This window comes from Octopus bimaculoides, chromosome 23, assembly GCF_046866305.1.
Source record: "Octopus bimaculoides isolate indiv1 chromosome 23, ASM4686630v1, whole genome shotgun sequence".
In the NCBI taxonomy this organism is placed as follows: domain Eukaryota; kingdom Metazoa; phylum Mollusca; class Cephalopoda; order Octopoda; family Octopodidae; genus Octopus; species Octopus bimaculoides.
This window is the reverse complement of record NC_142950.1, coordinates 21,064,274-21,081,546: the sequence shown is the minus strand read 5'-3', so window position 1 is coordinate 21,081,546 and position 17,273 is coordinate 21,064,274. Positions and strand designations below refer to the sequence as shown.

Genomic DNA, 17,273 nt, shown 5'->3' with positions numbered 1-17,273 from the left:
ACTAATTCCAACTCCCCACTACAGGTCCTCCTATTTACTTTTTAATCGCTTCAGTGGATTCCACTCTGTTACAGACATTCAAGTTGGCTCTCTCTCCAGTTTGAGGATTTCGAAGTTGTCTTCTTTAGATTTCTTGACAAGACCTCTCGAGTCTAATGACTTATCTTTTCATTACAGATGCAATCGTTTTAACTAATTCAAATAATTGATAGTAGTGGGTGACAAGGCAAAGGGGATGTTCTCTCTTATCATACTCTAAGTATATTAATCCTCACTTAACTATATGTTCTTCACTCAGAGGGCATCCCTGAAGAAATTCCCATCTCATTATTTGTTATATCAATCCATGAATGTAAAATTTCGTTTTGATTCCCGAACCAGGCAGTTTTTGTGTACTTGAGAAAAAACACATCATTTCACATAGCCTCAGTCCACTCAGCTGTAAATGAGTTCCAGTAATAGCTGGTAAGTTAACTCTGCGACAGACTGGCATCTTGTTCAGGGGGAGAGGGAGAATGTTGTAATCTCAGTCACTTATTTGCTATGGAAACCAGGTCGAGCTCTAGTTTTATGAGTACTAGGGCTCATGATAGATCTAAGTCTAATTCTTAGTAAGACCATAAGATCATGGTTTCAATTCCTAGACTAGGCAGTGTGTTACATTCTTGAGTGAAATATTTTATTTCATGTTGATCCAGTTCACTCAGCTGAGAAGTTGACTCTACTAAGAAGTTCACTTGACAATAGCTGAGAAGTTGACTCTACAATGGACCACCATACCATCCAGGGAAGGTAGCCAGTGTTGCAAGCTCAATCATTTATGATGGAAAATGAATTAAACTCCAGCCTTTTAAGTTCTAGGACTTATTACAGATCTAACTCTAAGTTCTATGAGGCTATGAAGAATGAAATGAGGAATCATCCTTCTCTATTTGCAAAAACTGCTACAAATGCAATACTTTAAATGCATAAAATAAAGGATTACAATGTCGATAACAGTCATGTGGCCCAGTGCTGAGAATGTTTGACTCACGATTGTAATGCCATAGGTTCAATTCCTGGAATAGGCAGTACATTGTGTTCTTGAGCCATTTAACAAGGAATGTCATTTCCCATTGTTCCAGTCCACTCAGAGATGAGTTCTTGCAACAGCTGGCAAGTTAACCCTGTGATAAACTAGCATCCTATTGGGTGGGATGAAGCAGAGTATTATAATCACAGTAACTTATGTCATAGAATCCAGGTTAAGCTCTGGTCTCATGAATCCTAGAGTTCATGACAGACCTAAATCTATAATCCAGTTAGTTGGAAATGTTGATTAGCCTCAGCAATATTTAAGCTTATTAATTTTATAATCATCAGCCTATTTGAATCTCAATCAACACAAACTACTGACCATTTTCAAAAAAGGAACCAATTGCTTTTTAACTTCTAAATTTTAAGCAAGACAGTTAAAGAAATACATCCCATGTCATCTAGTGGCCTGAGTTCAATTTTCAGCATCAGAATAGTGTGATCGTTTTAGGCACAGGAATGGTAGTGTGAAAATGAATTTTGCTTCATAACAATGAAGTTTCAGGCTCAGTCCCATTAGACAGCACTTCAAGAAAGTGTTTTCTATTATAGCTACAAGCTGACCAATGCCTCAAGAGTGAATCTGAAAGAAAGAAACCGGTGGAATCTTGTCGAATGAGTGTGTGTGTGTGTGTGTGTGTTCTCACCATTTAGCAACTGATGTAAAATAGTTTACATCCTTGTAACTAGGAACTTTGACAAAAAAGACAGACAAAATAAACACCAAGCTTCAAATAAGTACTGGGATCAATTTGGCTGAATAAAAGCCCTTCAAGGCAGGGGCCCCCAACATAGCCATAGACCAATGACTGAAACAAGTAAAAGAGTAAAAGAATAAATACAGTTTGGAATCTTTTTTGTTTTGTTTCTTTTAATGACCAAGTCAGGGAGTGGGGAGGAAGGGTAGTGGCAGTAGCCTTACTCTGGAGGTCTCTAAGACTTGGAGAGGGGAAGAAAGGGTGAACATTATTTTTCTGAGACCAATGACCTGACTTGAATGCTTGCAACACAGTGGAGTCCACTAGAAGTTCCTGAGGACCAGATGAAGGGATTAAATCTAAATCTACCACCAAAGAATAGGAACAGTTCTTCTCACAAGCTTCTGCACAGTTTCCTTCTTACCAAACTTTACTCACAAAACATTGGTCAATACAAGACTACAGTAAGATATTCAAAATGCTGTACAGTGATTTACCAGTCACAAAGCATTGGTTTATTGGTCAACCTGACATTATGGTACAAGACTTCATCCAAACTGCTGTACAGTGGGATTGAAACTGTAGCATTGGCCTGCTCAAACAGAACTGATTATAGCTAACACCACAACAGTAAAGGTGTGACTTGCAAAAAGTAGTAGCTACATACCCTTCAAATTATACCCTGTGGTCTTAAAAAAGCCACCATGCTGGCACCACATACAAAGCAACTATGCCAGTGCCACATAAAAAGCAACCATGCCAGCAGATTACAATTCTCCAAGTTGACATGCAGTGGGATTGAATCCAAAACCACACAGATAAGAAGTGAACTTCTTAACCATACAACCAGACCAGAAAGAAAACGGTCAGGCATGGCTGTGTGGTAAGAAGCTTCCTTCCAAACCACATGGTTCTAGGTTCAGACCCACTGCATGGCACCTTGGGCTAATGTCTTCTACTATAGCCTCGGGCCGACCAAAGCCTTGTGAGGGGATTTGGTAGATGGAAACTGAAAGAAACCCATCATATATACAGGGTACCATGTCATCTAAATTACACGAAAATGAAAATAACACTGATATCTTATTTTAAGAGATATATTTACCAAAATTACATTAAAAATATCTTGAAATACTAATATCAACTACCACCAACACAACCACTAACATCACCACCAGTACTACCACTGCCACCACCACCACCATCACTACTGGGCGTGAGGAAAGGGAATTAATGTGTAACAGTTGTAATACGCACCTGAAAACATATGAGAGATATACTACAGATGATGTGATCCATAAAGGAACCGGATATCTTTGGAATGGCATAGACATTATCATACATCAGCAGAACCGCAAATATGAGACAGCCAAGAAGATGGGACCAGATATTGATGGTTTCATTGCTCCAGATAAATAAACTGAAATTAAAAAGAGAAAAGCAAATGAATATACATCAACCCTAGTACTCAACTGGTACTTAATTTATCAACCCTGAAAGGATGAAAGGCAAAGTCAACCTCAACAGAATTGGAACTCAGAACATAGCAGCAAACGAATTACCACTAAGCATTTCACCTGGCATGCTAACAATTATGCCAGCTCACCACCTTTATAACAATGATAAACCTTTCTACTACAGGTACAGGGCCTGAAATTTGGGGGGAGGGGTAAGTCAATTACATTGACCCCAGTGTTTCACTGGTACTTAATTTATCAACCTTGAAAGGATGCAAGGCAAAGTCAACCCTGGCGGAATTTGAACTCAGAATGTGGAGAGACAGATGAAATGCTGCTAAGCATTTTGCCCAATGTTCTAAAAATTCAGCCAGTTCACTGCCTTTCAAAATAACAATCATAATAATAATGAAATTATTGTATACAGTACTCAGGTGCACTACAACTCATCAAAAAAAGGTAACCAAAAGTGTATGAACAGTATACAGAATAATTCACAGAAAATGAACAGTAAAAGAGTTAAAAAAAAAAGAGTGGGTGGCATCAGGTGCACTGCTGGTGAATTTCAGGAAGCATGGTAGTTTTAGAGGATGTATTGTCCTGACAGCTAACAACTGGTGTGAGTAGTTTATTCCACACTTCAGCAATTCTCAACATGAAAAAATGTTTCCAAAAGTCATGGGTGCTGTGCCGTTTTTTGATTTTGTTAGTATAGGATTTGAGCAGAAGATGTTAAGAAAGTAAAGATTACCAACGCTCTAAATGATACAACCATTCTACCTAACTCACTTTAATAATGTCAATAATAGATAGAAGAAATGTTTTACCTCCAATGATGAGGTTAATTATTGGAATAATAATAATGATTGTCTTATTTATAACTCGTTTATTCATTATATTTATACCAGTACTATAATGGAGAAAGCTGATTATTAATTAGGTATGTAACAATTATTAAAAGTATGAAAAGAAAATAATTATTAAAGGGTTGACCATTTGGAAATATTTTTATAAATTCATGTTGTTGACAGGGCCATTAGGGAAAAGAAACAGGCTTGGAAGGACTGGAAGAATGGTGGTAGCAGGGAATGGTACCACACTGCCAGAAAGGAAGCTAGGAGACAGGATTATTTAGCCAGAGGGGAAGCAGATAAGGAAAGATTTGCCAATGTTCTGCACCGTGAGGACCAAAGACTTCAGGTATTTCATGTTGCAAGACAGTGTGTGAGAGAAAATCATGATGTCGTAGGAGAGAAATGTGTCCACATGGATGATGGTTCACTTGCATTAAACAAGGCTGCAAAGAGAGAGGTATGGAGACGCCACTATGAAAGGTTGCTAAATAAAGAGAATGAATGGGAGAAAAAGAGTCTGCCAAATGCCAACCCAACAGAGGGACCAGCTATTCAAATTGACAGTGCCTTGGTACATAAAGCAATTAAGGGTATGAAGACAGGGAAAGCCCCCGCCCATCAGGAATCACCGCAGAGATGCTCAAAATATCTGGCGGTGTCAGCTGTAGCCTAGTCACCCGTATAGTCAACCAGGTGATAACATGAAGGAGTCATACCCAATGACTGGTGTAGCAGCATTACATTCACCTGCTACTAAGGTAAAGGTGACGCATTAGATACAAATAATTACAGAGGTATCAAGCCGTTAGATCAGGTAATGAAAGTCATGGAGAGGGTTGTAGCCCAACTAATTAGGGAGTGGGTTAGTCTAGACATGATGCAGTTTGGGTTTGTGGCAGGGAAAAACATCACTGATGCTATATTTCTAGTAAGACAGCTGCAGGAGAAATACCTAGCCAAAGATAAACCCCGGTAACTGGCTTTTGTTGACATGGAGAAAGCCTTCGACAGGGTCCCTAGATCCCTTATCTGATGGTCAATGAGGAAACTAGGGATAGATGAATGGTTAGTGAGAGCTGTGCGAGCTATGTACAGAGACGCTGTCAGTAAGGTGAGGGTTGGCAATGAGTACAGTGAAGAATTCCGAGGAGGGGTAGGGGTCCACCAAGGTTCAGTCCTCAGCCCCCTCCTATTTATCATAGTCCTCCAGGCAATAATAGAGGAATTCAAGACAGGATGCCCCTGGGAGCTCCTCTATGCTGATGACCCTGCTCTAATTGCTGAGTCACTATCAGAACTAGAGGAGAAGTTTCAGGTGTGGAAGCAAGGATTAGAATTGAAGGGCCTTAGAGTCAACCTAGCTAAAACCAAAGTCTTAATAAGTAAGAAAGCAGACAAATCACAAATCCCTTCAGTTAGATGGCCCTGCTTGATCTGTAGAAAAGACGTAGGTAGAAACTCTATAAGATGTACCCAGTGTAAGCTATGGATACATAAAAGGTGCAGCAATATCAAAGGAAGGCTAACTGGGAAGATAATTTTTGTATGTGACAGATGCTCAGGAGCAATAAACACTGAAAGTGTGCAGAGAACAACTTCTGACACCTTCCAGGGAGAAAAACTACAAGTAGTTGACAGCTTGTGTTACTTAGGTGACCAAGTCAGTAGCAAGGGTGGGTGCTCTGAAAGTGTAGCTGCTAGAATAAGAATATCCTGGGCAAAGTTCAGAGAGCTTCTACCTCTGCTGATGACAAAGGGCCTCTCACTCAGAGTAAAAGTTAGATTGTATGACGCATGTGTACAAACAGCCATGCCATATGGCAGTAAAACATGGGCTGTGACTGCTAAGGACATATGTAAGCTTGCAAACAATGAAACCAGTATGCTCCACTGGATGTGTAATGTCAGTGTGCATACATGACAGAGTGTAAGTACCTTGAGAGAAAAGTTGAACCTAAGAAGCATCAGATGTGGTGTGCAAGAGAGACGACTGCGCTGGTATGGTCATGTGGTGAGAATGGATGAGGATAGCTGTGTGAAAAAGTGTCACACCATAGTGGTTGAAGGAACCTGTGGAAGACCTGAGACGAGGTGGTGAACCTTTGAACATTTGGCCTCACCGAGGCAATGACTAGTGACCGAGACCTTTGGAAATATGCTGTGCTTGAGAAGACCTGGCAAGCCAAGTGAGACTATAACCTGTGGCCTATGCCAGTGGTGTAACCAGCCCACTTAGGCATACCTTTCCTTCACTGAGCACTAAACTCTGCTTGCGAAGACCTGTTGAGACAAGTGAAATCGAAATCAAATTCGCTGACGCGACCAATGACAACACTGCCTGACTGGCATCTGTGCTAGTGGAACGTTAAGATCACCATCTGAGCGTGATTGTCACCAGCGCCGCTGATTGGCTCCCATACCAGTGGCACATAAAAGGCACCATTCGAGCGTGATCGTTACCAGAGTCACCTTATTGGCACTTGTACCAGTAGCATGTGAAAAACACCATTTGAGCGAGGTTGTTGCCAGTACTGCCTGACTGGACCTCATGCTAGTGGCACGTAAAACCACCCACTACACTCTTGGAGTGGTTGGCATTAGGAAGGGAATCCAGCTGTAGAAACTCTGCCAGATCAGATTGGAGCCTGGTGCAGCGATCTGGCTCGCCAGTCCTCAGTCAAACCGTCCAACCCATGCCAGCATGGAAAGCAGACATTAAACGATGATGATGATGATGATGATGATGATGACGATGATGATGATGTTCTAAGAAATTTCCTATAATTTCGATTTCTCAAGTTTATTCAATTTTTTAACTCCAATTTCTCGCAAATTTAAATATTCATTACATTCGCTGCATCCAATTCTTGACAAATTTAAATATTCATTGCATTCACTGCAGAGTATTCCATTTTCATTTGAGAAGTCTCTCACTTTCTCTTTTAATGTTTTTATTTCAAGTTTTCATTCGCTATTTGGAAAACCAACGGTTTTTTTCTATTAATGTATACATAATGTAAAAACATTATTTATTGAATGAAAATTTTTTAAAATACCATATAATTTTTGTAAAAAAGATTTTGAAGTGATTTTGTTGTTACGGCTGTTTAGAATACAATAATAACTGTGGAGGTAAAGAATACACACACCACCCATTTTTGGCGTAACCTTAACCCTAACCTTAAACACCGGCTGTACTTATTCTTTTACCTTTCACCCTATCCAGACTGATTTTGGCCATTTTCGTTTTTAACTTAAAAACCATGCGGTAGCAAAAAAAAAAATGTAAATATTTTCAGAAGAAAAGGTGAATAATTCAAGGGAGGTTTCGCTGTTGTTTCTAGCACAACCCAAATCACCCTCACTTTTCACTCTCACATGTATTGATGTTTTTCCAATATTTTTCTCCCGTTAAACACAGTTTATGGAATTATGATGCTGAAGTAACACACGCATGGTCCATTGGTGGAAGAAAAACTACAAAATGAATTGCAATCTAAATTTTTACCCCCACCTGAATCAAGCAAAGCCGCGTATATGTGTGTGTGCGTGCGTGCGTGCATGTGTGTAAAAAAAAATCATTTTCTAATCGAAAAGTATGCTACTAGAAAGTATGTTATTATCCTTTGCGTAACTCAATATTTAAGTCATCAACAATAGCAGTGTGGAAGATGTAAGCCATTCAAGAACACACAAAAGCAGTTTCACGTCAACATTTAAATTTTATTTGAGTCAAAATATTTTCATGGCTTTGAAACCACAACTGACAAAACTTTGTGCTGCATCACTTTTATGAAGTTTTGTCAGTGAACAGGTCGAGGTTTCAAAGTGATGGAAATATTTTGACACAAATGAAATTTAAATGTTGAAGTGAAACTAACTGTTTTTGTGTGTTCTTGAATGGCTTACAAACATCTTTCATGCTGCAATTGTTTTTGTTTCAGCACGCAATCTCAGATCAAGTTACTTGCTATGCAAGTACATCTCCATAATGTTTTTGAATCACAGTGGATAAATGGGGGGTAGGGAGTGGGGATGCAAGAAATTCATAATTTCTCAAATTTTCCTTTTTATAGTATAGATAAATGTATTTATGGGGGTAAAAAATATTGAAAAGCATCAATACATGCGAGAGTAATAAAGAAACAAAAAGGGTTGTCTTTGGATGTGCTAGAGACAACAGTTAAATCTCCCTTAAATCACCCATTTTTCCCTCTGAAAATATTAATCTTTTCTTTTAAATTTTTTTACCGAAAATGCTCTTCCCATGGTTTTGAAGTGGTTTGTAAAAAATGGAGAAAATCCCAGAGAAAATTTTCCCCACAAATTTCTTTATAATCATAATCTATGTCGTTTGAAAGGGATTTGTATAAATTTTCATCAAAAGGTACTCATTTTCCTGAAAGTTATGACAGAAAAAAGATTGTGTGAATTTTGCAAAACTCCTCTATTCATCCCCTTGGTATAATTCTTTCCCATATATCCCTATATACTCTGAAACCACAATATCTAAGTGGTATTTGTAGAAAATTTTGTTAAAAAGTATCCATTTTTATGGCTGTTTTACGGAAACAAAGTTGGGGGTGTATTCATCTGTAATAGCACCCCTTTGTTCTTTCTGCTAGTATGGATATATGCCACTTGCACTTTTAATCTATATATATACTCTCTTTACTCTTTTTACTCTTTTACTTGTTTCAGTCATTTGACTGCGGCCATGTTGGGGCACCGCCTTTAGTCGAGCAGATCGACCCCAGGACTTATTCTTTGTAAGCCTAGTACTTATTCTATCAGTCTCTTTTTGCCGAACCGCTAAGTTACGGGGACATAAACACACCAGCAACGGTTGTCAAGCGAAGTTGGGGGGACAAATACAGACACACAAACATATACACACACATACGTATATATATACATACATATATACGACGGGCTTCTTTCAGTTTCCGTCTACCAAATCCACTCACAAGGCTTTGGTCAGCCCGAGGCTATAGTAGAAGACACTTGCCCAAGGTGCCACGCAGTGGGACTGAACCCGGAACCATGTGGTTAGTAAGCAAGCTACTTACCACACAGCCACTCCTGCGCCTATACATATATATATATAAAGAGAGAGAGAGAGAGAGAGGAAACAGACAGACAGATATATAGACTGATAGACAGATAGGTAAACAAAGGCAAAGACTGGAAAACTGGGTATATTTTTAATTCCATATTACCATGTAAGAGTTACAAGGTATAAACATGTAGAAAAATAATGCAAAAGTTACACTGGATGAAGCTACAATTTTTAGTTTAAGGATTAACCAGGAGTCTATTGAGAGACAGGGATATAAAAGGATAGAGAAGAGGAAAAAAAAAAAATAATAATAATGATAATAATAATAATATATATATATATATATATATATATATATCATTCACACATGACAGTCTTAAGGTCAACATTTACTCACTCATGGCCACTTCTAGTCTTTGTCACTAATTCAGTTTGTAACCAAATTAGATAATGTTTACATTTTTTTGATTGGTCACATTATAAACCACACTTCAAGCTAAAACATTTGAAAATTACATTATTTACATTTGACCGAAATTTTGTCCTCATCTTGTTTCTTGTTAACACGTTTCGGCTGATATACCCTCCAGCCTACATCAGGCTCATGAAGGCTGAAGGGTATATCAGCCGAAACGTTAACAACAAACAAGATGAGGACAAATATCCATCAAATGTAAATAATGTACATAATTCCTCATCTCTTAAATATAGAACTGTATTATTTGAAAATTAGTTCAGCAGGAAAAAAGGTTCAGTCAAATATGTAAGGTCAAAAACAGGAGAGTAATGCCTGAAATCAAGTCCACATATTTTTTTTTTTTTTTTAAGAAATCAATATTTTCTTTTAGTTTATATGATAGATCTTGGCGAGAGGAATTTATACTCATTAGTTATATGCAAAAATATTTAGTAGAAAAATCGACTTTGACTCCTGAAATCGACTTTGACTCCAAATATTATTCTTATTTCAAAAGAAAACTATATTTAAATTCAACTTTGCTGATAGACCTCCACTAGAGGAATCCAATGATGCCAATTATATAAAAAAAATTTTTTTAATAAAAAACTAGTGGGGCCAAATGTGCCACAAAAAGTAGTAACACCTAAAATCAAATTCAGAACCTAAGAATTTTTTTATTTATTACCTCATGGTGCTAATCTTTTCCAAAAATATCATTCACACATGGCAATGTGTGAATATTCTTCAGGTCAACATTTACTCTCTCGCGACCACTTCTAGGCTTTGTCACTAATTCAGTTCTTTACCAAATTTGATTATGTTTATACATTTTTAGACTGGTCACCTCCTAAGCTACATTTTGAGCCACAAAATTTGAAATTTGGTTCAATAGAAAAAAGTTGAGATTTCAAATATGTGAGGTCAAAAGGGGGAGACCAATGCCTGAAATCGACTTCAGGGATATACATGCGACACTGCATACATACTTTTGTAAGCAAACGCACACACACACACATGCACATAAGTAACTTTTAAAATGCCCATGAAGGGAAACAAAGATGAGTGTGACTAATAGGTAACTCTAAGGAAAGAGGGGTTAAGTTGACAACAATTGGCTCCAATCTGATCTAGCAGAGTTTCTACAGCTGGATGCCCTTCCTAACGCCAACCACTCTGAGAGTGTAGCGGGTGCTTTTACGTGCCACCGGCATGAGGGCCAGTCACAAAGGACTGGCAATGGCCATGCTCAAAAGGTGTTTTTTATGTGCCACCTGCACAGGAGCCAGTCCAGCAGGACTGGCAACGACCTCACTCGATATATATACATACACACGTGTGTGTATATATATATATATATATATATATATATATATATATATATATATATATATATATACACACACAAATTTACGCGCACACACATACACACATGCACACATTTACGTGTGCACACATACACACACACACACATGCACACACACACACACACACACACACACACACACACACACACACACATATGTATATGGCTGAAAAGGGGTTAAGAATCTATACAAACCAAAGGTTATAGGTAAAAGTAGGAACAGCACAGAAATGTGTTGAAAGATTCTTTTTACTTTTGCCTTTAATCGGACAGGATAAGTATCTTTATATTTGTTACATTAAGTGACTTTTATAAAACATTACCCACTTTGATGTGTATGTCCATCTTATCAAATATTAAAAATTCAAAGTCAAATTTTAGGAATAGAAATTAAAAGTTCATTCTCATATTCCATGGTAGTTAAGAACATACACATAGGTATAGGACAATAAATGTTATATCTACCTTAAAATAATGCTATTGTGTTTTCAGATGTGAACGGGTGTGACCTAGTGGTTAGACAGTTGGGCTCATAAAGTCATAAGTTCAGTTCTTAAACTAGAAAGTGCATTGTATTCTTGAGCAAGGCACTTCATTTCACATTGCCTCATCTACTCAGCTGTAAATAGGTACCAGCCCAGTACTGATGCAACTCTCTCTCTCTCTCTCCCTCCAGTTGTTACATCTGGAACTTCTACAAGTCAAGTATGTGAGGATCAAGAGAGTGTCTATATATATATATATATATGCTTTATCACTATCTAGGAACCCTGGACCAATGAGCGTAAGCATAGTACAAGTGAGATATCAGGTCATACCCTCCTTGTGAGTGGCTGCTAAGCATCTTTCCAATGGAACAATAGGTTAGATGCTAAAATAAAGATTCCAGGTTCAATCCCTGTGCTGGATTAGTAAATAATATCACCAGAAAACAACTGGAGAGAGCACCTACTGAAATGTTGTGCCGATAATGTTTTCAAACTGAGGAAAATCATCTCCAATACTAGTAAGTAAACTAGTGAAAAGAAACACAAGACAATGGGAGGATCCTGACATGCACTCTTAGTTTGCTAGAAATAGCAGCCAAATCCTCTTTAAATCACACCTTACTATCTTAAATCAGGAATGATACAAAACCTGACAGGGAAAGACTCACACACTAGGCTGCTTCTTGATTCCCCAACATTAGTTAGCCAACAGCAGAGAGCTGTAAGCAAGAGTTGCAAGTACAACTGCACTAGATACAAAGCATCACCCTTTATATAAATACACACATGCACACACACACTCACATATATATACATATATATATATATATATATATACACACACACACACACTCACACACACACATATACATACACGTTTCGGCATGCATACCTACATGTATATGTATGCATGTATTTATACGTGTTTGTTTGAGAGTGTGTGTGTGTGTGTGCATGCCTGTGTTAGACTATTACATCATTCCTTTTGTTTATTTGTATTCCATGTAAAAATAGACTCATTAAGCCTACTTCTGCTCACCTGCATTTTTACTTGTGTGTGTGTGTGTGTGTGTGTGTGTGTGTGTGAGCACACACATGGGTGTTAAAACTGTACATTTATAATCACATGTATAACCGAGTTTAAACATACATACGTAACACAATCATATGTTCATGTGTACTGTATGTAAAGAAGATAAATTAAACACTCCAAAAATAAAAAAAAAAGAGGGGAATAAAATAAGAATAAAAAAAAGAAGAAATTTAAAAAATAAATTAATCACACAGAATGAAGAAGGGGTAGCTAAAAAAATCTCAGACTGACACTTATAGTGTTATATTTTGTTTATAAATTTTTAATCGAAGGCCATCTTTCTTGAAGTGCAAGACTCCATATAACAGTTGCAGGAGATTCATAAATGTGTGGCTAATAATGATTTCTTTTTATCCGGGCACAAGGCCAATATCAGTTTCATACAGGAATGGAACAGAATCAATGGAATGAACCTAATAATGATAATAATAATAACAATGATGATAACAATAATAAGCTTCAGATGATGGCACAAGGCCAGCAGTTTTAGGGGGGGAGGAGATAATTGATTATATTGATCCCTGTGCTTGACTGGTATTTAACTCTTTGCCTGTCCTGTGTGTCACATGTGGTAAACATCGCATACATGATGCATGAATGCAAGGGAAATATGACACACATTCATGATTTATTTCAACCATCAGAATAACTTTGGAGTTATGAAAGGAAAGTTTTATAGTGCTCAGAACATACGAAATGAAAGCCAACTAAACATCTGAAAACAAGCATGGATGTTTAGAACAAAGTTATGAAAATGCTTTGGATAAACCGAAGGTAAATAATGATAAATAATAATAATAATAATAATAATAATAATAATAATAAGGATAATAATAATAATAATAATTTTCTTATGGTTTCTTAAAGATTCTCTAGAACAACACTATGTACATAGGCATAACACCTACATGAACTAACTTGCTGTCTCTTGAGGTCTCTGGATGAGACTTGGATCCAACTTGTACAAATGCAAAACAAAAGTCAAACATAAAATAATAATGATAATAATAATAATAATAATAATAATAATAATAATAATAATAATAATAATAATAATAATAATAATGATAATAATCCTTTCTACAAAAGGCACAATGCCTGAAATTTGGTGGGAGGGGGTAAGTCAATTACATTGACCCCGGTACTCAGCTGATACCTGATTTATCAATGCTGAAAGGATGAAAGGCAAATACAACCTTGGCAGAATTTAAACTCAAAACGTAAAGGTGGACAAAATGCAGCTAAGCATTTTGCCCAGCATGCTAATGATTGTGCCAGCTCACCACCTTGATAATAATAATAATAATAATAATAATAATAATAATAATAATAATAATAATAATAATAGAGAAATGGCTGAAGAAGATTGAAATAGAATGCCCAGTAAAGCTCCTACAGAAAGTTTTTCTTAGGGACAGCAAGGATTATCAGGAGGGTTCTAAGCACTTGAAAGACTGCTGGAAACTCATGGATACTTAAGGTTACAGGTAGTAACCTGTTAACCACATAAAGCCTACCAGGAATAAGAGCAAACCTGAGCCAAACCAAAATAAGAATCCTTTCTACTATAGGCACATGGCCTGAAATTTTGTGGGAGGAGACAAGTCTATAACATCAAAGTACTTGACTGATACTCAGTTCATCGACCCCAAAAGGATGAAAGGCTAAGTCAACCTTGGTGGAATTTGAACTCACAACATAGTTCTGAAATGGAATGGTTCTGCTAGAAATTGAACTAACAGCAGGCAGCAGATTGGTAGAATAGATATAAAGCATCTAACAAAATGCCATGTAATATTTGTTTTAGCTTTTTATATTCTGAGTTCAAATCCTACAGAGATCTATTTTGCCGTTCATCCTTTCAGGATTGCACCCTCAGTACTACATGCACACACACACACACACACTCAGTTGGGAGGTCTTGTTTTGTGAGTCATTTGGCGACCTCAGTGAAGCTGGTGCTACATAAAACCCACCCAGTAAATTTTGTAAAGTGGTTGGCATCAGAAAAGGCATCCAGCCACAGAAATCATGCTAAAACAAGATATAGCTTTGCATAGTCCTCTGGCTCACCCAGCTCCTGTTGAACCACCCAACCCATGTCAGCATGGAAAATGGATGCTAAATGGTGATGATGATGACAATGATGAAGGCAATGACAATTCTAAGAACTCTTCTTTCTTTGAAGTGCTCACTGGAAGTATATTCTCTGACAAAAAACACACACACACACACACACACAAAGAATTTGAAGACAAAAACAAAACCAGTTGTTTCTTTTTTTCAGGACAAAACAATTGAATAGGAGTGGAAGGCAGAGAGATTTTTATGCAAACCAAATAATGATAATGATGATAATAATGATAATGATGATAATAATAATAATAATAATAATAATGGTAATAATGGATAAAAGAATGAATGAATGAATGACCAAATGATAGAAAGAAGAGGGAAACTATAGAAAGATATACAAGACCGTACTGGATACCTTGAGGTGCAGAAAAACAACCATTTTGACATTGTTAGGGAAAATCTATTTCTATCAGCCTGTTCACCTATTTTCATATAGAAATACACACATCGTTATGTATTTATTTATATATGCATATGTCAATTAGTGTGCATCTCCATGTTAATCAATCAATCTAGCTTGTTACTGTTCTATCCAACAGCCTGTCCATTCATCTGTTATGTCTATCTGTTTGTCTCTGAGTCTGCCAATCAGCTTGTTTATGCCATTGGTATATCTATTCCTCCATCAGTCTGTCCACCTATTATGTGTGTGTTTATATGTGTGTGTGTGTGTGTATGCGTGCGTGTGTGTGTGTGTGTGCGTGCACATACACACACACACACACACACATATATAAATATATATATACACATACATATATAACCACAAACATACAAATAAATACATATATTTATAATATATACATAAGCATAAATATATACATATATACACAGACATCATCATCATCATCATCATCATCACCACCATGTAACATCTGTTTTTCACAGGTTGAATGGGTTGACAGGATCTAACAAGCCAGAGGACTGTGTCAAGCCCCAATGTCTGAATTGCCAAGGTCTCTATGACTTGGTGCTCTTCCTAGTACCAACCACTTTACAGTGTGTACTGGGTGCTTTCTTTGTGACACTACCACTAGTGAGATTACCAAGTAACTCAACAGACTTAGAAAAAGAGAAACCATTCAATAGAGTAGGGTTTAGTAGAGAGGGGGGGGCAGTTTTATGTCAGGAGTTGAGAGACTCAAGTAATAAAGTAAGGCAGAAGAGGAACAGGTGTCTTGCTGTAAAAGCATATATATATATCATCATCATCATCATCATCATTTAATGTCCGCTGTCCATGCTGGCATGGGTTGAGCAGAGCTAGCAAGCTGGGGAGCTGCACCAGACTCCAGGCTGATTTGGCATGGTTTCTATGGCTGGATGCCTTTCCTCACGCCAACCACTTTACAGAGTGTGCTGGGGGCTCTTTTATGTGGTACCGCACAGATGTTGTTACAGGGCACTGCATGGGCACTTTGACATGGCACCACACTACTGTTTTTATATGGCACTGCACATGCACTTTTATATAGCACTATAGATCATCATCATCATCATTTAATGGATGGTTTGAGAGGAACTGGCAAGGCCAGTGGCTGCACCAGGTTCCTTGGTCTGTTTTGGCTTGGTTTCTATGGCCACTCACTTTACAGAGTGTACTGGGTGCCATTTATGATGCACCATCACCAGTGCTTTTCATGTGGCACCAGCACCAACATCAATGCTTTTTACATGGCACTTTGGTTTTAGGATATCAATTCTGTTGTGATGGGCAGATCTTCTTGAGTACATCAATGCGCCACATATCTTAGTCCTCTGTTATCACCAGTACGTAGGTATGCATGTATATATGCATGTGTGTGTGTTACTGTCCCCTTTGCCTTGGATCAAGTTATGTGATAATTGTAAACATGCATCACCGTCATACAAGCAGTGTCATTTATTTTCAATCTTCCGTCAAAACCCGTCTGGTTATGAGGGTTGGCAACAGTGAGGGCATCTGGCTGTAGAAAGTCTATCTCAATGAATTCCATCCAGCCCATTCAAATGTGAGAAACTGGATATCAAAACGATGATGATGATGATGATGATGATGATGATGATGATGATGATGATGATGAGGAGGAGGAGGAGGAGGAGGAGGAGGAGGATCTTTTTTTTAATTTTATTTCATTTTGTCTCCTTCTGAATTTTCTTGAACCCTGATTGAACATGATGACCCTACATTACTGGTGACAATATTTATGAGGTGCCTATTTGGCTCAACCACCAAGACGTGGAGACATAAACCAGTGATCAGCAATCTTTTTTTCACTTGCAGCACACTTATACTTTTTTCAAAATTCAGTGGCACACCGAAACTAAAAATGTAACTTATAGTATAAGGAAACATTTTATATTCAGGTTTCACTGTGGCACACCTAGTATCCACATCTTAGTGGTTCAGCAAAAAAGGGCAACAAAATAAGTGCCAGATATATAAGTATTCAGAACCCAGTACTCATTATTCCACTAAAACCCTTCAAGACAATGCTCCAGCTGGGCCGCAGTCCAAAAACTGAAACAAGATAAAAAAGGTTGCTTTTCTCTCTCCTTCTCATATATATATATATATATATCATCATCATCGTTTAACGTCCGCTTTCCAT

General features: G+C 37.5%; 1 protein-coding gene across 1 annotated transcript in view; it reads right to left on the bottom strand.

Moving 5' to 3' along the window:
• Window positions 1-17,273, bottom strand: part of LOC106873786 (progestin and adipoQ receptor family member 3) — a 36,122-nt gene that overhangs the window by 15,151 nt on the left and 3,698 nt on the right. Inside the window, exon 2 of the mRNA XM_014921294.3 lies at window positions 3,030-3,192. Coding sequence (XP_014776780.1) covers window positions 3,030-3,192 — 163 coding nt within the window. The remainder of the gene's footprint in view (window positions 1-3,029; window positions 3,193-17,273) is intronic.